Source organism: Mesocricetus auratus, unplaced genomic scaffold (genome assembly GCF_017639785.1).
Source record: "Mesocricetus auratus isolate SY011 unplaced genomic scaffold, BCM_Maur_2.0 Super-Scaffold_4256, whole genome shotgun sequence".
NCBI lineage: Eukaryota > Metazoa > Chordata > Mammalia > Rodentia > Cricetidae > Mesocricetus > Mesocricetus auratus.
In genome coordinates, this window is record NW_024429182.1 from 109755062 (window position 1) to 109777059 (window position 21998).

Here is a 21998-nt window from a genome sequence, read left to right on the forward strand (position 1 = left end):
CTTGTGTTTGAAATTTATGCAAGATGTTTTTGAGATTATACTGGCATGCATTTTCCTAAGTACTTTGCATTTTCAGTATTTTTTTCTCTCTAAGAAAAGTGATGCATACCTTACCTACTTCTATTCTGATTTATATAACTTTATGAACTTTATGATTTGATATCAATAAAGGTTTGAGCTGATAAAATAAAAATCCACCCCTTATTAGTCTCTGCCTCCAGCAATCACTACCAGACAGAATTAGGGAGAGTAAGATTTTATTCACTTTTTTGTCTCTGCTTAAAGTACTTGTAATAATGTTTGGTCTTAAGCTGTGATCCAAAATTCTAAAAACTAAGTTTTGGATCATATTTCTATTAAGTTTTTAACATAGTAAAGAAATTTTAACTGTTTGGTCCTTAGTCTATTTTTGACTATTTGGTGCACTCCATCTGCACAAACCTGGTCTCCATATTCTTATAGACACTTCCAGATGAGGAGGACTTAATTGAAGAAGTACGCAGAATTGCCAAAAGTAAGCAGATACTTTTAGCCAATTGACTCTAACCCACCAGTTTGTGACTTCAGATTAGTCTGTTCACCTTAATGGGACTCAGTTTTCTGACTGTTTACTGCAAACTACATTCCCTATTGTTTGTGGAAATCCGGCAGGTGTTAGAGTCACTATGACTAACTTCACAGGAACTGGAATTGTCCATGATACAAGTACCTAGGCTTGCCTGTGAGGACTTATCTGAATAAGGTGGGTAAAAAGACCAGCCTTAACTAAGGGCAGCATCATAACATGAGGGAGGGTTCTAGTATGAAAGGAGAAGGAGAAAGTGTGATGAATACTGGTATTCTCTGTTTCCCGAGTTTGACGGCAATGTGACCAGCCACCTCCTGCTCCTGCCACCCTATGTGCTGATGTGAACCACATGTCATGGACATGGGTGCAATGAAAGAACCTTAAATTGCTTTGGTCAGGTATTTCATCACAGCAAGGAGACAAGCAATTGATACAGCAGGTGCCCAAGTTGGTCAACTCCTGCCATCCCTGTGCTCACTATCTGATTCACAGCATCACTGACACAACCACCCATAATGAATCTTCAGACTATCTTCCAACATACTCTATTTTCCCATCCAAAGAGTCTCTAATATGCACCCCAAATTCCATTCTGAAGTGTCGCTTAACTGTCACTTCCTATCCATTGAATTTGCCACAATGACCATGACCTGAACCCTCGGCAGGTCCTTTCTGTTCCTCATCACTTTCTCTCATATATATATGTGTGTGTGTGTGTGTGTGTGTGTGTGTGTGTGTGTGTGTGTGTGTGTGTGTGTGTAACTCTACCATTACAGGTCTTCCAACAATTTCATTTTTAAGTAATCTGAAATATCTATAGAACACCTATTATGTCCTACACTCTTTAGAGAAGTATTTTGCGTGAAGCCCAGAGAACTCCACTTGCAAATACCCTCTAGGTGACATTAATGTATACCCTAGTCTTATAACTCTAAGTTTATTATAAACTTTATAAACTACTTACATAAGGAAACTCTTAAACTTATTCTGGGTCACTTTAGTTCTTCATTATTCACACATATTTAAGAAAAATATTTCCATTAACACTATACATAATGTTGTGCATATTTTGTCTCCATCTATTTTTACAAATTTATCTCATTTTGTTCAAAATGCTCTATGGCCCAGTCACTGGAAGATGCATCTCCCTAAGAGACTTCAGCAGCTTTTATATGAGCACTAGGGATTTGAACTTGGGGCCTGTGTTTGCACAGCAAGCACTCTTACTCTTTGAACCACCTCCTCAGGCATACACCATTGCCTTTTGACACTTCAGGATCACTTATTATGTGTGTATTCATGCTCCAACCTCTCTTATGTCATTGAAAATCTCAGAGAACAGGTTAGTTATGCTTTGATGTTGTAAAGCTTGAGGGTGATTTCTTCATCTTTTGGACACAGTGAGAGCATCAGATAAGAGGATGAAAATAAATCGAGTTTAAGGTTTCATTTTTTTTCTACATACGTCAGTATATATTCACAAGCCACTACTGGCATACTTAGTCTATAATGAACTCTCATTTCTAGTAACTAATAAGTGTTCATTGGAGGAGAAAAATCAACATTATTCTAACAAGTTCATGAACATATGTCTTTAAATAAGTTTCAAACTAGAAGGTTATACTATTGTAGACATTCTCATCCTTAAGGAATCATCACTTGTGATGAATTTGCTATAAATAGTGCATTTGGGGGAGTTATGGTCCAATTATAAGACCTAATAAGGCCATAAACATGTTCTCTCTATTTATAAGACTAGTGTGTGAAAAGTTGGAAACCAATACAAGAATCAAAAGTAAATATAGTTATTTTGCAATGCTCTGAAAGAAAACAGCCAAATTATACGATCCCTGCTGCAGTGAAAAGAACACTGAGCAGTTAAAAGAGTAAGCTTGTTCTGAAGGTTTGGGGAAACCCACATACTAAAATACATGACACCTTGTGAAAGTTTTCTTGTTCTTAGGCGCCTCAACGATCATCTGATGGGTAGATTCTGATCTCTAATATACTCATTAGTTTCCCCCGATATGCCAGTTACAGAAAGGTATCTATTAATCACTATTTTCCTCATTTAGGCATAGATTATACTCAGTACCAACCTCTTCTAATCACCCCTGAAACACTACCAGCTGATACACAACTGTGATCAAATTTCTATCAGCCCCATGACCAATTTTGAACTCTGAATGATGAAAGTTCAATAAGATTCACATACTGAGTGAAAGAGAAACTCCATGTTGTGATTGATTAGAAAGTGTTTCCTCAAAAGGCTCAAGTACTGAAAGCTTGAGCTTTACTCTAGCTGAGGGGGGTTGGATCATGAAGATACTGCTTTCATACAGGCCATGATGATTTCACAATGAACAAAGATGGGACCTTGCGAGAAGTGCTAAATCACTTTGTCTGTGGGGCTTCCCCTGACACTCTTCATATATACATTGGTGCTTTGGATTAAATTAGCCTCCATATGCTCACATATTTGAATGCTAAGTTACCAGGGTATAGCACTATTGAGAAAGATTAGCAAGTGTGCATGTGTGGTCTTGTTGGAGTAGGCGTGACCTTGTTGGAGGAGTTGTAGTCTTGTTAGAGGAAGCGTGTCACTGGAGGTGGACTTCAAGGTGTCAAAAACCCATGTTAGGACTAGTCTTTCTTTACTTGTGAATCAGGATGTAAAATTCTCAGCTACTTCTCCAGTACCATGCCTTCCTGCCACCAAGCTCCCTGCCATGATAATGAACTAAAACTCTGAAACTGTAAACAGGCCCCAAATTCAATGCTTTATTTCACAAGAGCTGCTTCAGTCATGGTATCTTTTTATAGCAATGCAATAGTGACTAAGACTGTGTAGTGTGTGTTGTTATGTTCTTGGAGTAGGTGTGACCTTGTTGGAGGAGTTGTAATCAAGTTGGAGAAAGTGTGTCACTGGGAGTGGGCTTTGAGGTTTCATATTTATATGGTGTGTGTGTGTGTGTGTGTGTGTGTGTATGTGTGTATTATTTTTCTCTCTTTTTTTCCTATGTGCAAAGAGATAATAAAAATAAACCTTATTACTGAGGCAAATTCATACAAAAAGGGCATCTGCTCCACTATGTTCATAGCAGCATTATTTGTAATAGCCAGAACCTGGAAGCAACCTAGATGCCCCTCAACTGAAGAGTGGGTGGAGAAAATGTGGTACATTTACACAATGGAGTATTACTCAGCAGAAAAAAACAATGGAATCTTAAAATTCGCAGGTAAATGGATGGCACTGGAGGAAGCCATCCTGAGTGAGGTAACCCAGTCACAAAAAGACAAACATTGTATGTACTCACTCATATATGGTTTCTAGAGAGTACAGGAAACAGGGAAGAACCTAAAAGATATGCATATATGCATAGTACCCAAGAGAAGAGGATTGAGACAAGATCCTCTGAATGGATGGGGAACACGGTGAGGGGTAAGGGGGAGTGGGAGCTGGGAAGAAGAGAGGGGGAGAAGAGAAAGACAGAGTAGGTCATGGGGGAACAGGAAGTTGAGTGGGTGGGGGTAGATTAGGGGGAAGAGGGAATCATAGGTTAGAAGACGAATCAGGCACCAGAGTGACCTCCAGTGATCTAAAGGGATAACACCAATTGGCAAGCTAAGTAATAGTGGAGAGACCACCTCGAATGCCCATTCCTGATAGTGAACTAGATGTCTATAACCATCTGGGAGCCTTGATCCAGTGGCTGATGGAAGCAGAGGCAAACACACAGTTAAACACTGAACTGAACCCAAGGAACCCAGTGGCAGAGAGAGAGGAGTGATGAGCAAATTGGCAAAGAATGGGCTGGCAAAACCAGCAGAGACAGCTGATCTGAACAGGGGAGAGCTCTTGGACCCCAGACTGACAGCGGGGAGGCTAACATGGGACTGATCTGGATTCCCCCAAATGTGAGTGTCAGTGAGAAGGCCTGGGCAACCTAAGGGGCCTTGAGCAGTGGATCAGTGTCTATCCCTGGAATACAAACAGTCATTGTGTGCCCATAGCACAAAGAGGGATGCTCTCTCAGCCTGGACTCTTAGGGGGAATGCCTAGACCCTACCTGGAGTGAAATGACAGACTCTAGATATCCCCTATGTGGAAGGAATTGGCAATAGGGTGGGAGGCTGGGGGGGGAAGGGGAGTGCGGGAGGAGGGGAGGGAGAGGGAACTGGGATTGACATGTAAAACAAGCTATTTAAAATTAAAATAAAAAATGATATATATAAAAAAAGAAGGTCCAGGAAGAAACTTAGCAAAGAAAAATAAATAAATAAATAAACCTTATTACTTTTAGTATTTGTCCCTCAGATAGTTTGTCACAGTGGCAGCAAAGCTAACTAATAATCCCAATTCTGCACCTCCCTCCCAACAGACAAGTATAGGCTTACCAAGTCTTAAACATGACTGTATATTCTTCACTGTCATTCTACTTGAACTGGAATAAGTCATCTATCTCATCATGCAACAACAAACAAACAAAAACTTTAATGCTTATTATTTTCTAGGAATTATTCCAGCAACTAGAATATGTTATACAGGTAGTTGGATATACAGTGAGAAATTCCTGGAGGCAGTCAGGGCTGTAGATATAACCTATTGTTTTTTAAGTTTCTTTGTACTACTACAAAATTCACTTTCTACAGCACTTATGTCTCAGTATCAACCCTTGTAGATATTCATGTGCCTAGAACCTAGAGCTGAGGTACATAATTTCAAGTTGGACTGCTAATGTGTGGTGTGATCCACACCAGGTTTTGAACAATATAAGTTAATTCCTTCAGACTGTTCTAATAGGAAGGAAGTGTTATCATAAATAATCACATACTGGAATGTCTTAAAAATTCTGAACACTTGGAAATACAATACTCATATTAGTTATAAATTGTGTCCCTATATGTCCACTTGTCAACATTTTTGAACTAACCAATACTAAACTCCTAAAATTCCCTTTTTAAGGGGGAAAATATGCTGAGACAACTATTTCATTCATATAGTCATGTTCAAGAAAAACAACAATTTAATTGTAAGATTTGCACTCATACCATTTTAATAAAGTAAGTGCCTTCTTTCTAACCAAGATATCTAGAAATCAGTGAAAGATCCAATTTTATTTTCTAAGAAACACTGCAACTGGTACGTTGTTGTTGTATGGGTCCAGTTAAAAACTACTTAGGACATCTTGTTGGTTTTTATTTGCTGCTGCTTTGCTTTGCTTTTTCATCAAAACACATGAACATATTTTGGTTTACTGAAATATAGTGGCACAGGCCCATGGCTATTGAGAAGCTTAGTTCCCGTTTCTTAGTGGGCTGGGAGCAGACGCTTGAATAGTCCAAAACTGGGAATACACGTTCAGAAAGTCTGTTAAAAGATGAACATTTGCCTTCTGGTCCCTTGGGAGAATTTGGAGGTCGTCTAAGTGCTAATTATTAAGAGCAAATCAAACTACGTCTTGTTAGTTAGTCTCTGCTAAGTCCTGTGTCTGATATTGAAGGCTTCACTTTAAGGTGACCTACTCTCACTATAACATAACCTCTTCCATATGTTCCTCCTAACCAAATCTCACTCAGCCTTCAAGGTTGTATGCAAGCCCAGCCTTCCTGGAAAATCTATGACTGTTTATTTGCCTTTGTACTCATCTTTTTTGTGTGTGTGTAAGTTCCCATAGCAGTGACTCACTATGTAACTCAGCACCTGTATGTAGCATTTTTCATGTTCTGTAAGCCTCTACAGTGTGTCCACCATAGACTCCTCAAGCCATGTATTCAACTATTCAATCACAGCATTCGTGTCTGTATAGCACATAGACCATAAGAGGCTCTAAATGTGTGCTTCTAATAGGCTTACATAACATAATGAAACTAGGAATACAGGGATTTCATATAAAGAAGTGACTGTTACATTTGTTAGAGGGAACCCCAGTAAGGAAAGGAGTAGACTGAATAGAGCAGAATCTTAGAACTTGTGTGTTTACTTCCTGCTCCTAATATATTCTTCATAAAGGTCTCAACCTGCCTGTAACTCACAACTACACAGGCACTCCCATCATTCTAGAGTATCTGTAATCAATGTCTCTAGTTTCAATGTCTCTTGGTAGTTAACATTTTTGGAATCTATCCAACAATAATCAATAAGTTATCTGTTATATATTTAACTGAGCCAAAACGTGAAAGAAAATATGACTCCATAATTTCTTTTTGTTCTGTAATATAAGCTAGATTTGAATTTGTGGTCCTAATGCTTCATATGCCAAGTGCTGGAATCACAGGTGTACACTACCTTCCCTGGTCTTAACTTTAAAAATCTTGTGATTTCTTTCATTAAAATTATTAAACACCAACAATTTTAACTAAATTCTAATACAACAAATATAATCAACCTAAAATATGTTCACGAAATAGTAAGTTCAATACATCCAATGAGAAACAATCTTAGAATTACTTGGCATCTGAAATAGTAGCTCACCAGCAGCCTTTAAAGACAATTTAATATGTAACATATAAAAATACCATCTTAATTTCTAAATCTTGATTTCTGAAGGATTTCTAGATTCCTTTAGAATACTAATTGCCCAAACACATCCCAGAAATGTTCTAATATGTCCCCCAGGAAACCTATGTGATATTTTAAAATCTTGGGGCAAACACAGTAGTATTTATGGTCAAGCAAATACACCAGAAACTATTAACTTAGAGTAGTTCAATTTTGGAAATTTTGTGTCATAGAGAACAAGAATCATGTGAAAAATCAAAGCGAACAGGATATGAGGTTAGTGGGTCTTCTCTGTCTCAAAGTTTGAAGAGATCACTCCATAACCAAAGACACATATCCCCAACTATAGTTTCTAAAAATCAAATAATAGCTGGGCGTTAGTGGCGCACGTTTTTAATCCCAGCACTCGGGAGGCAGAGGCAAGCGGATCTCTGTGAGTTCGAGGCCAGCCTGGTCTACAAAGTGAGTTCCAGGACAGCCTCCAAAGCCACAGAGAACCCCTGTCTCGAAAAACCAAAAAAATTAAATAATAATGATTTTCTCTTATAAGTTATACTGTTTTCTCAAATGGATAATTATTTGCTAGATGGTACTTTTATGTGTGTATACCCATGCCTCATGTAGTCCAGGCTGGCCTTGAACTTGGTACATAGCAAAGGATGACCAAGTTTTGATACTTATGCTGTCAACACTGGAGTGCTGAGATTTTAAGCAAACATCATCAGGCCTGATTTTACATTGTGCTGAAGACCAAACCTAGAACTTTATTGTGGTAGGTAACTGAGTTACATCCCTAACCCCAAACATGTGCTTATTAAGTCAACTGATGTTAATTTTTTCAATTAATTTTTTCTCTGTGAAACAGTTCTGGGTAGCTGTCCTGCAACTCACTATGTAGACCAGGCTGGCTTCAAACTCACAAAGATCTGCCTGCCTCTGCATCCTGAGTGCTAGGATTAAAGGCATGTACAAAACTGCCAATTGGCTTGGTGTTAACTTTTTAAGGAACAGAATTTTTAGTTATTTCATTTGACTAAAGGGCATAATAAGAAATTATTTGACACTAAGAATTTGGTGAACTGAGGGTATGAGATTTTCTGTCTTAGTCTCTAGAGACCACTCTCTTTTCCTTACATTTAGAATGCACATACATAGATTCATACCCACAGAGAGACCCTCCTGTCACCATAGGAGTTATTCATTATTCAGATACCACACAGCTATTCTTAACTTTGTTCTCAAATTAGTGACTTCTGCCCCTCAGGCACTGTAGCTTTCCAGCTTAAAAGTCATACAAGAAGATGACTGTTATTAAGCCCAGTCAATCATCTGTTTCCATCAATGATGAACGTAGAGAACTTAGCTTACTTTATGGGTCAAACTTAAACAATCTATGAGTTGGAAAATTGTTGCACCATCTTATTATATATTGGGAATCATTAGCATAGAAAAGTTAGAAAGTATGAGTTGTGGCCAGATAAATCACAAATCATAACTCAGCAGAAGTCATTGTCTGTATGCCTTTCAAAAAGTTTTATTTTTATAGCCTAAATAAGCAGAGTTTTCTTGTCTCTCTATAATAATAGTGTCCTGATAAGCTCATTGTTAGCAATAAAAGTAATGATGCATATGCCTACAATATACCTGACCTACAATAAATAGAGCTATTAATAACACATTGTATTGCAGAGGAAAACAGATGTCTCAGCAAGGATTTTGAATCAATTTATTTTAAAATCCACCCCCTCCATGAATTAGACAGAAATAGTTAGGAATTCCCCTTACACTGTAAATATTTCGTCTGTATTAGACTTAGGAAGTAAAGAAGAAAGTTCATATTCTTCCTGGGAGAGCAGTTTTATGCTGGAAAACTAATTAAAAGTTAAATTTGAATATAAACATGAGAACAAAGGCTAACTAATGCATCAGTATAATACATACTACAAAAATTACAGAGTCAAGAAAACCATAATAAAACATGTAAAATTATTCAGTCTTCTTAAATTCATGACCATTTACTTCAAAAAATTAGGGCTTTTCCTAATTTTTCTCTGAGATGACACAATCTAGAAACAGTGGGAGAAGGGCCCCTTGGCACACCTGCAGAAGATTATCTTGATTATGCTAAATTACATAGGAAGACCCATCTTAAGTGTGTGTATACCTGGACTGTATAAAATGGAGAAAGCAAGCTAAGCACTAACATTCATGCATTTATTATTCTTTGCTTTCTGACTGTGAATATGATATTTCAGGTTTTGCTGTCTTGACTTCCCTGCCATGACAGACTATGAGGTAGAAGCCCCTTTCTCTCTTACATTGCTTTTGTTAGAATATCTTATTACAGTAGGAAAAGTAACCCAGATTTCTCCTTTTCTACCTCTTTGCTGATCATCTAATTCAATTGTATATCAAATAACTCATGGCAGAGTCTTCTGAAACTTGCAAAGAATATCTACAATAGTTAAAGGTAACTTTAATAGAAGGCTTGGTGAGAGAAGTATTACAGGGCAATACAAACAAAAGAAGTCACATGAGACTCAAAAGGAGGAAGAAGCTACTGACAGGAAACAATTGGGGTATTTCCGTGGGGGAGTTGCTTTTCAAATGAGTCAAATATTAGCAAGGACTATGATATGTGGAAACAAAGAAATGATCACATGGATCTGTAGGAACTATAGTCAAAAAAGAATAGAGACAATAAACATTGGACCAAACAGGGAATGCCAAGGAGTTAAAAATGACTGAAATATAAATATCACAATAGATAGTCAGGAGGACAGTTTTAATTTTAAAATTATTGTCAAAGACCCTAAGAATGTAGGTCCATAGTATATCCCTTGCATAGCCTTCATAAGGTTCTGAGTTCAATTCCCAGAACTACAGGAAAAAGATGTACTGTTAGCAATTGATCTGAGGCTCCCTCTTGCCTATTCAATTCCATGACCTCCAAACCTCAGTGCTTAAGATAACATCAGACATATAATGTTAAAAAAGGTTTTAATTCTCCAGACTACACCAATAATAAACATGGAATTAGTTCTACCATTATTAAGTTCTATGGGCCTGAGAATCCAATACTACTCCCTTCCAAATCGTAACTACTTTGTCTCTAAAAGGGCCTGGATGGTTTCGGGGAGTACTTACAAGATGATGTAACTTTGTAAAATTTCTTTTTATGGGTTATCACTCCATTTAATATATTGAAAAATCACAAAGAAGATAGTTTTCCACTTGACCTTCAAGCGAGTGACATTTTACTGCAAACTGTATAGATTTTGATAAATGAAGAATCACAGTTTTACAATCATATTTAAATTTAAGCTCCTTCCGGTTTTTATGTTTCTTGCACAATATTGAATATCTCCACATTTGCTTACTGTACATTCTGTTTAGCTGTAAGCACACAACATGTTATTCTACATAGTGATCTGAAAACCTATAATTATCCAGGATAAAAACAAGGCAACAAATTCCCCTGCAGAAATGAGTCTATCCTTGAATTCATTTTTGACTTGGGTTGACATACTTGTTTTCAAAAGTTAGGTTTTTCTATATATCTATATCCCTTGCCAAGACACTTAAAACTTATAAAATTCATTAGATAATTATTTTTATACATAAATAATAAGGAAATGGCCCAGTCCAAACCCTTCCTTCAGCTGAGTTCACAACATGAGAGTTAGAAAAAATGCATTATTTCTGCCCTTCTGTGGACAAGTCCTTGCTTCTTTGATTCTTGATCTTTACTAGTATAAAATAAGTTTGAAACTACTTCTTTATCTATATCAAGATTAAGCAGGAAATATATGGATAAGTAGTTTATAATAATGGCAACGCTCATAATAAGAATAAAAACAATAATGTACCTATTATGTGTCAGGAATGTTCATGAATTAACTCAGGTATTTCTTATAACAACTCTAACAGATACAACTTCTGCTACCCTCATTTTACAGTCAAGGCAGAGGATAGCAAACTTCTATGTCAAAAGACTCACAATTAAGGAATTTAGGGGAAACTACCATATATTACCTACACTGCAGCCAAGGTGAGGCTATGATATTAAAGTTGGGAGAGGCTGAATGAGAGCACAACTTCCAATGTGATATCATAGACAAATAAAATAACTGTATTCTATATGTGGAATGTCTGAGGTCCAGTAAGATTTCATGACTTGACCAATATCAACTATTATATTTTCACCATATATAATTAATACCACATATAGAATGTATCTGAAGCACTGTACTATTAAACCAGAGGAAGTAGAGCAAAGTTGCTAGAAAAGGTGGGGAGGAGCTTGTACAACAGCCATGTTTTAAATCCTGACACTCCCATATAGCCAGCTATTTCACTAGGTAATTAAATTAAATGTCCTTGGACAACCATAAGAATAGATGCTTATGGGATTGTACCTGCTAGATCTACAATTGTCTCAATTCCTGAAGCTGTGTCCCAAAGTATATCAGGTCTTTCATAGAGAATTATCCATGTCTCTACTTGTATTAACGTGGTATCAGATTTGGACAATAGTAAGAAAAGAAGTCTCATGTGTAAACTCTTTTTTCTTTCCTTGGTTGGTGTATATAGATAAGGGGGAATATAAACTCACATCTCAGCCAATGGCCAAATTTTCAAAAAAATTTTCATTCATTTATTTCCATTTTCTCCATACTGGTATCTAATGACATCCAAAAGTGTATAGGAAGAATAAAAGGATTACCTAACAATCAAAGAAAGGGAAATGTGGGGAACAACTAGGAGGTGAAAGGGAGGGTAAAGTGTAATCAAAATTTATTGTATATAATAATATATTTTTAATAAATAAAGATAGAGGGAAGAAGCCTAGGATTATCTGCAAACCAAAGAAAGGATGAAGACTTTATTCACAAGCTCCCACTGCTTGCCAGGTACTCATAGACTGGTGGACTTTCATAGAATAGTATGATTTCAAATCAAACAGAACAGGTACAGTCCTGCTTGTCCACTGTTAACAGGATCAACTTGGGCAAAGTACCAACATCTTTGACTCTACCAAGAACATCTGAACAGAGTTGACCCAGTTGCTTCTTTATGGTAGACTTGCTCAGATCTGGAGGAACACTGTTCCCTGTGTGGTTTGGGAAATATTATTATCTTGTTTCACAAATCCCCATAAGATCTTGAGAATTTCAGAATCAGATTGGCTAGTCAAATTGACCAGAAGTTACATATCATTGGAAACCTTTGTATAAATAAGGCCTTGTATCATTGAAACAAATAAAACACAAAGAGTCTACCTAAGGAGGAGGAGGAGGAAGAAGAAGAAGAAGAAGAAGAAGAAGAAGAAGAAGAAGAAGAAGAAGAAGAAGAAGAAGAAGAACAAGAAGAAGAAGAACAAGAACAAGAACAAGAACAAGAACAAGAACAAGAACAAGAAGAACAAGAAGAACAAGAACAAGAACAAGAACAAGAAGAACAAGAACAAGAAGAACAAGAACAAGAAGAACAAGAAGAAGAAGAAGAAGAAGAAGAAGAAGAAGAAGAAGAAGAAGAAGAAGAAGAAGAACAAGAAGAAGAACAAGAAGAACAAGAAGAACAAGAAGAACAAGAAGAACAAGAACAAGAACAAGAACAAGAAGAACAAGAACAAGAAGAACAAGAAGAAGAAGAAGAAGAAGAAGAAGAAGAAGAAGAAGAAGAAGAAGAAGAAGAAGAAGAAGAAGAAGAAGAAGAAGAAGAAGAAGAAGAAGAAGAAGAAGAACCTTTGTAATAGGCTAATGTCCTACAGGGCCAGAGTAAGTTCTCTCCATCTCATCAATAGTATCAATGTTGAAGATTAAGTTCAGTGGGCAAAGTATTTACCTAATATGCACAAGGCCCCTAATTTTATTTCCAATATTGCATAAACTGATTGTGACGGCAATTACATGCAATCTCAGCACTTGGGAAATACAAGAAGATAAGAAGTTTAAATCATCTTTGGCTTCACGGTGAGTTCAATTGAGTTACATGGTCTCAAAAATAAAGCAAAATAAGGGGAGGGACTACAGAAATGACTCAACAGTTATGATCCCTGTCTGCTCTTGCAGAGGAATTACCTAAATTAAATTCCCAGCACCCACTTGGTAGCTCACAACTATCTGTAAAGTTCTAGAGGATCTAATGCTCGCCTCTGGTTTCTATGGATACTGAACACATGTAGTGTACAGACACACATGCAGACAAAACACCCATACATATAAAAGAGTGTTTTAGTTTTTAAGTGGAAAAAAAAGAATCTGAACATTCTTAAAACTTGCTTCACTGCTACCCATTCTTTATAGATACACAACATAGTTTAGAAAAATGGGATGGCATCCTATGACTTGGCTGTACTAGAGGGCATACTAACTTAATTTGAATCTGAGTGGAGATTTGAGGTTGGATTTTGCATCCCCTTATAACCCATAGGTCCCCGATATGTCTTGAAACATTTATTTTCCAACCATCTTATGTCCCCGCTAGGTAGCTTTTACCTAAAAGAGCTTTCAACCTCTAACTCAACAGTTCAGGGCATTTGAGCTTGAGGCTACTAAAGAGTGAACTGGGCATTACCACAGAGTACCATTTGGCCTGCTGAATGGGTCTCAGATCCTTCAGATTTCCTACTTGCACCAACTTCTATGATTACAGTCTTCACCACAAGTTGGGTCTGAAACTATGTCTTAGAAAAGCATTCCCAACTCTGGCAGCTAAATTGCTTCTGACAGCAGCAAGCTTGGAACTTAAAGTACTTTATGCTGCAAAATGGGAGAGACTGAAAAATGATGCTGGCATCTGAGGACAGGATTTATGTTCAGTATAGGAACTGCATCTTATTAGGAATTAATTGCAACATGTATGCCATGTTCCTCTTGTTAATATGTAAAAATGTTCAAACAGTGGTAACTTAATGAACTCCTAGATAATAGGCATTATTGTCTTTATTCTCTTGTTTGGTGGAATAAAACACACTCCTTGTTTATTGATAAAGAAAGGGAAAGAAAGAAATGGGGGAATTTGTCAATAATCACATAACACATATGAAATAAAGCAAGATCCAGAAGGAAGTATTCCATCCACTCTGGTGGTATTCCATTCCAGAATTTAAGCTCAGAACTGTTATACCTTTCTCTTCCTCCCATTTAGAAGAGGAAACTAAAGGTCACAAACATTTAGCAAGGCTGAAGACATAACGCTACTTGAATTTGGAATTAGTGCTAGTACCTGGGATCCTGGGAACTCCAGTGCAACCAAAAGACACTTGAGACACTAAACACGAAACAACATAGTACACAGACTAGGAATGAAAACTTCAGAAGCCTCTGATCGATGCCATCTTCAAGTCGCCAAGAATTCATGTTTGTCTAAACCCACTAAAGACTCCAAACCATGAACCTGTCTACACTAACTTTATCATAAGACATGTCAACACTCAAAGTTACAGAAGACCAGAAATGCCCTTTTAGGAATTTTCATCCCTGATTCTTCTTTGAAGTCCTCACAGAACATTTCCAGTCAAATACACTAGAATATATTTTCTGAAAAACAAATTGCTTACTTTAGATCCAGCACCTACCAAGAATAGAGATTAAGTAGGGCTATTTGCAGTGGAGAATCTCATTGGAGATAAAATAAAACTTGCAAGCAGGCAGATTCTGAGCCATCACCACCTAACCCCTTGCATCTTAACAGAGATGCTCCTGATCTGGTAGGTGACTAAGCATCTAGAATAAGAGGCTAGGCATGTCCAGGTTACAAGCAGACAAGTAGGACTCAATGAAGTAAAAGCTGCAGCCTTAGTTTTCACTGTGCCTGTGAGCTGTTATACCTGCTGATCAAATTCTGGTACCAAGCACTATAAAACTGTTTACCACCTTTTAGATTTCTCAAAGACTACACCAGGATCAAATCAAGAAATCTTAAAAGCAAAAACTATGAACATTATCATAATTCCACCCATCCTCACCCCATCTCCAACACTGGGGAGGCAGCAGGAAGCAGATCTCTATGAGTTTGAAGTCAGCTTCTTCTACATAGCAAATTCCATGCCAGTCAGATTTAGGTGGTGAGACCCTATCTCGGAAAAAAACCAAAACCAAAACAAACAAAAAACCAAACAAACAAAACCAGTTGTCCTATAACACATTCATAGTCTCCTTTCTGAGAGAGACTATAGAGAGAGAGGCAGACATAAAAAGGAATGGTATGGGAAGAGATAGCTTGCCCTAGCTGTATACAAAATCAACAATCTCAAACTTTCTTGACTGAAAAGGTAACCATGGTAATGAAATTTGGGATAAAATAAATTCCTGAAATTCGAGATTGGGAAAGAAGAGTTAACCTGAGATAATCCTGCTCCCTCTTAAATTTCCTAGGGGCTTCCCCTCTGCTGGCCAGAATGAAGGCCACGTGGGACACTAGACCGAATCGGGGCTACTTGTGTCCAGAAAGAGACTAGAATGGAAACAGAATGCCACTATGGTCTCCTGCATCCTGGCCACAGAATGCTCACCCAGGAATCTCAGGAGAAAGTGGAAGGGTCAGCAGGAGCCATGGCACTCGGTGAGAGCAAAGTTATTTCAAGTTGCAGCTAGTGAAAAACCCAACAAAAACAACAGGAAGAAAACACTTTCTATTCTTTGAAAATAGGTTTCCAAGGCACTAGCCAAAGTTTCCTAGAGTGGACCACTTTGGTGATCTGGATCTCCTGGATCCTGGGACTGGAAAGCAGCTGAAAAATCACTCTCCACTCCCCCAACCCCTCCCCTTTGAGCGAGCTGCTCTAGGCGCTCACCTGCAATGTCCCAGAGCTGCAGGCGCACCACGGTCTCCGCGTCCCAGTGGAGCACCTTTAGCGCGAAGTCCACGCCAATGGTGGCTCGGTAGTGAGAGGAGAAGTTCTGGTGCACGTAGCGTTTGATGATGCTGGTCTTGCCCACACCCAGGTCTCCGATCACCAGCAGCTTGTACAGGTGCTCCTTGTGCGGGGTCTGCATCCTGGAGGCCCGCTGGTCTTGCGGAGCCTGGAGCCTGCCCTGGGAAATGTAGCCGGGGCTAGGGCGCAGGACAGAGACCCAGGCGTGCAGTGTGGGCACCAAGGAAGGCCGGGCGTGCTGGTGCAGGCTGGGGAACTGGGGCGGAACTCCTCCCCCGGGGTTAATCCTCCTTCCTACACCGCGGTCTCCAAAGTGGGAGGAGACAGGAGTGACTCCCAGCCCTGGAAGCTAAGGGACCTGAGTGCTTTTGCCAATTCCAGCTCTTATTTGCACAGTGCTGCGTGCCTTTCGCAGAGATCTTTCCCAACTTTCGTCTAGGGCACAAACTTGTAAGCTGTGGGTTTTGTTTTCCATATTCTGCCTGGGGGAGAACTGAGTGTCCAAAGGCTTCTGAGGCTACCCTGCTGCCACCCACACTGTGGTGTGAGATTGGGGAGGCTATGAGAAATACCAAAGCAGGAGCTCAAGTCTTCGGTTTAGGTTGAGCCAGGAGTTAAATGACACTGGACAAATCCTTCGAGCCCCTTTGCCTGTACAGCTGGACAGTGGTAATGCTCTTAGCACCTTTAAACCTATTAAACGGTTAATAACCTTAATGGCCCCTGAGATGAAATGCTGAGGGCTTGCTAAACTTTCAGCCTCCACTCCCGTCCTAAGGCCTCCCCCCTTTATTGAGCGACTACACATGTGAGGTCTTATCATTATAAGTAGCAGCAAATGTTTATAATCCCTCTTACATATGCCACTTATTCATCTGACAGTCCTATAAATAAGTGTAATTATTCTTCCTCTTTAACAAATGAGGAGTCCCAAGAACCCGATATACCTCAGTAGTGTAAACAAAACGTCTGTTTCGAACCCTGGTCCTGCAGGTATAAACACCTTCTTTCTTAGTCATTCACTTAATGGTGTGCTCTATGCAGCAAGCCCTGAGCTTGTGGAAATGTTTAAATAATCACAGACCCAGTAAAATAGGAAAAAAGAATGTTGAAACGCTGTGTGGGTTTGGCTGTTTGCTTAAGGAGGCCAGAAATTTCTCCTTGGATAGTTGAATACTCCCCAGGAGATTCAGGAAGTGAGGAAAGGAACATGCGGATGTTTGGGGATCTCCAGTCTTAGTCAATATGGGTCATTTTGTACCCAGTGTGCTCAGAAAGGAAGGGAGCTTGGACTGAGTGATCTTATTTTGTCTTTATATTCCTTTATCCACTGCAGTCCTTTGCTCTACCAACTGAGCTGTCGAAGGCCCTGCTTTTACATTTCTTTATGAAATGAGGTTTTGTGTGTGATTGCAAATGGGGAAAGCAATATTGACAGGCACCTCCCTAAGGTGCCATGTAGCTAGAGAGTATAAGAAATGAGATTCAATCTGTATAAAATAGTGAGTGCAAAGCATGCTATGGTCAAAGTCTTTCTGCTGTTCTCTGAAATTACATAATTCCATCAGCCTCTCAGAAGGAGAGAGAGCCTTTCCTGGGAGACCAGAAATGTGTAAACGTCTGAACTTTGGTGTTCAAGACAAAGAGAAAGCAGTCATGTTTGAATGACCAGGAGAGGGAGCATGTGTGTGCATGTGTATATACATACATACATATACTTTCATGCATGTAGTAGGTGCTGATTAAATGTGAATAAATGACAGCTCTTAGTGGAAAATGACAGGGAAGTTTTATGCTCTGTCAATGGGGATTGGTTCCTCAGCTTTGTTTCTCCTTACATGATAATTTCAGAAGCTTTGTTCAAATGGAACAATAAGGGAAGATATGTAGAACCATTCTGGCTTCTGATTTTGTTGAAGTGCTTAGGTAAGTATCATCCATTGGTTTGACATATACAGTTGACACATATACACACGTGTGAGGAACAACCTGCCTGCTGTCAGAATTGACCAATACTGTATCTTCACATCCCAGCAAAAGCCCATAGGAACTGGAAGTGCTTACACCTTTTTAACATCAACAAATCCTGATATTCTGAAAAAAATAAAACCCTTGCCAGATCCTGAACCATACTTCTTTAAATATGAAAAACCTTGGTTGTGGGCAAGAGATGATGGAAGAAACAAGCAGACAGGCAGAAATTTGAGACACAGTATGGCCCATCCCTCACTATTGTATCTACCTCAACATTTTTGCAGGCCCCGGTTTGTTTCCCAAGCCAGATACCAGCTGTGTCATCTTGACCTTGATCTGATCTCTCCAGTTTAGGAATGTATTGCGACATAAGTCATTCAAATGTATGATTTAGGACAGGTGGAGCAGAACTCAGGATTTCTAGAGCCAATGTTCATGAAAATGGGGGGCTTAAAAAACAGGTCTAGTGTCATGGAAGGAGCTCTAACATGTCTGTTTCCTGGACTCTGTGGCAGTAGAAGTTCCCCTAAGGTGCAGTACCCAACCAGAGTTATCAGGCACTCTGACTAGGCATGTGTAATTTGTTTCCAGAGGTATTCATTGTGGTCTTATGATAATTCCTCACAACAGGAAGAAATTACTCTTAGTTTCTTTTTAAACCATCTGGACTTAAGTAGCATGGGAAATACAGACTAGTAGTAGTCAGTCTAGTGAAATCTAACTAGGTCCCTGAACCTGTAAGGGCACTATCTCAACATCATATTTGCATCAGGGAAACCGGTTTTTCCCAGTGACTCTCCACACATCCCTGGCACTGTTTTCATGCTCTTACCATGCTCCTATTGCCAAATCACTTCACACCCTCTCCCCAACAGCAGAAAGGCAGATGCTGCAAGTCAGAAAGGTGTGAGTCTGCAAAATACTCTTTAGTTCAAGGTCTTCCTGATAGCCCAGAAAGCACAGTGGTGGCCATCTCTGTCTCCATTCACTTGCTGTCCAGTGTGGACACAAAAGCTTTCACTTATTAAGTGGAAATACTAATTAAAACGATTGGAAATTGCTTCACAAATATAAACTTAAAAGCCAGTCCTTTTTGCTTCTCTCTGGGGTTGCCAAATTAAATGAGGCTCTGAAAAGTTATTTTATTTGCTTTTGCCATTAAAAGAACCACAGGGAGTTACTCATTAGCTTATGTGAGCTCTTAATTATTGCATCAAAGAAATACTTAAAGGACTGCAAGATAGACTTGGTCCCAAAGGTTTTGTTGTTGGAAAGGTAAACTAAATTTTCTTAGATTAGTATAAGGAAGATATTATAAAAAAAGAAGGGCCTTAGCTCTAAAAAGGGCTTTTGAAGAGATGGCCATATAATATATTACACAAAACTGGGCCTCTTGGGAACAGAAAGGGGCATTACTAATAGTTACACCAAATAAAAGGAATGAGGCAAGGTTCTCTTCAAGTGTATTCATTCCTGAGGCAAAACCAGGGAGTTAGAGATCTCAGATGAGATCTGCACTTATCTGTGGCATCTGAAAATCTCCTAAAGCACTTTTTAACAAGTGGAGCTGCAAAGTTAAGGTTGCAGTTCGTTCGTTGCTCTGTTAATTTCAAAGAGTTCCCTTTTCATCCGCTAGGCAGGTCTGAAACCTGTTCCTCTCAAACCTGTACTCACTTGAGCAATGGGCGTTAGCTACATCCAGTATTGATTCAGGAATGCAGGAGTCGTCTCCAAGTGGACATTAACATTCAGATTATTTGGACAGAAGCCCAGGTGGATTTAGAGTGGAAAGTGCTTGAAATGATCACATTTCAGTAAGTAAGAATTCTGAAGTTGGACTTTTTCCACCAATAGCTTCTATGAAATATTCAGCAATTATCATCAGAAATTTACTGAAGTTGAGGTTTTAAAATCTCCATTTCTCTATATCAGGAAACCTGATTCCCTCCTAAATAATTTTGGGTCATAGATTCATTGAAAGAATTATGTTCATAGCTGCACATATTAGGCGTACCTTGGACATATCTGTGGGACTTGGAGCTTCAGTTCCTTCTAACCTGCCCAATATGGATGAGGAGACAAAAGCTATGGAATAGCTGAAAGGCAAGTATATGAGAATCACATGCATCAAATCATTCCAAATATAGTCAAATTTAAAGTTTCTTTATTCAACTTAATTTATTTAAGCCTCACAATTGCCCTATAGCAAGCACCGTCTCTTTATTTGAGCAAAATGAGCATTAAATGGTTTAAACAGTCACTCCAGTCACAGCAACAGAATAGCATTTTCAATACAGAGCTCCAACATTTTTGTATGTGTCACATTCCTTCAGATCTGAAAAATATAGAAACAAATGTCTCCTCTAGGTTGTGTGTGTGTGTGTGTGTGTGTGTGTGTGTGTGTGTGGCACGCATGCACGGTTGCTATACTATCATATTCAGGCTCTTCAGAAAAAAGCAGTGGTTCTATATAAAGTTTACAGAAGTTACAAGGTTATGATAAAAGTACATGCTCCACACTTTCTCAACAAATACAAATGGCATACTTTTTATTTGAGCAGTGATCCAACCTCGTATCTATAGCTAGGGTGTGCCAGGGTGGCTTCTTCCATTGCTCCCAGAGAAGGCAGTAATACTATGAGAGTGAGGGTGTCCAATGTTGAGTGTCCTCGGAGTCTGCACAAGTGATGATATAAGAAGCCATGCAATGTAGCCAGAAGGATGAAATTATGCCAGAAAATTCTTGAAACACCATTAAGCCATCAAAGATATTTCTGTGTAAAACACCACAATGGACAGGTATTTTTTTAAACTTTCATTGATTCTTTGTGCATTTCACATCATGCATTCTGATCCTACTTATCTTCCAAACTCTTCACATCTGCCCCCTCTCCTTAAATCCCCCCACACGCTCAATCAAAACCAAATTTAAAAGAAAAACCAAAAACTTAACAAAACAAACAAAAACCTACCATCATACTGTGGACAGTTTCAGGGTAAAGGTCAAAACAAGGTTCTCACATCTATCTAAAAGAACGGGAAACACATAAGCCCCTACCATCCAGATGTACCCATTCTGATTAAATTATCTACATGTCTTTCTACCTACTCTGTGACCATTTCTGAATCCCCTTCATTGGCAACTTCCTTTCTTTTCTGTCTGTCTAGTATTTTACCATTTTCTATCCTTTGGGTCTCTCTTTACTTGAACTCACTCACTGTGTTAGACTATATCAAATTAGTCCAATGATTAAATTTTCACTTAAGTTCTACCACTACCAAGTAGTAACACCTTAGTAACTTAATTTCTGTAACTGTGACCCTTCCTACATATAATGAGAACAGTAATACTTTTTACCTAATAAATTCTTTAAGAAGACTAAATGAAAAAATGCGATAAAACATTTTTCATAATACTTGGCCCAAGATATACACTGAAAAGAAAAATGTTAAGCCAACAAATGTTTGGCTGCTGATTTCCACAGTCAAGCTTTAAACCCCAGCATTACCACTGAATTCCATACACTGCTAACAAACTGGCTGCTGGGCATTTCTGCCAGGTTTTCTGGCAGGCATTTGAACTGCAACATGGGCAAAACTGAATTCATTATCTACCCTAACAGACTTGTTCCTTTTCCTGTACTCATGGTTTTTGGTCTGTGGTTCCACCCTCACATCATATACACAGCCTGGAAAGTTAGCCACATTTAACTCCTCCCTCTTTATTACCAACATCCATCGGCTGATCCCCCTGATGCTACACAGGCCAGTTCCGGAGTGTGCTTCCTCTACAGCACAGCAGTAGCCTTAGCAGATAAAGGCATATGGTTATTCAATATTATTGTTAAGAAGGGTCACATGAAGGCAGGGATGATAAAAGGATGTGGATGTCTTCATGTGAGGTTGCATATGTGTTTGTGTTTGGGTATATGTCACTGTGTATGGTTGTGCATGTATGTTTGTGTGTTTGTATGTATGTATGTCTTTGGAAACAAGACAAATGAAAGATGCAAGATGGTTGGAAATTTACAACGAAGAAAGGAAAAAAGGTATATGTTTTATATGCATAATTC

At 38.7% G+C, this 21998-nt stretch overlaps 1 protein-coding gene across 2 annotated transcripts in view; it reads right to left on the bottom strand.

Annotated features, from left to right (window-relative positions):
• Positions 1 to 16223, bottom strand: part of Rab38 (RAB38, member RAS oncogene family) — a 59460-nt gene extending 43237 nt beyond the window's left edge. The window contains exon 1 of one of the 2 annotated variants that reach the window (XM_005085369.4): positions 15871 to 16219. In XM_005085369.4, the coding sequence (XP_005085426.1) occupies positions 15871 to 16072 (202 nt within the window). In that variant the 5' untranslated portion in view covers positions 16073 to 16219. Of the gene's footprint in view, positions 1 to 15870 lie in introns of both variants that reach the window. The other variant, XM_013124682.3, reaches the window with a different exon arrangement.
• Between the last annotated feature and the right edge of the window lie 5775 nt (positions 16224 to 21998).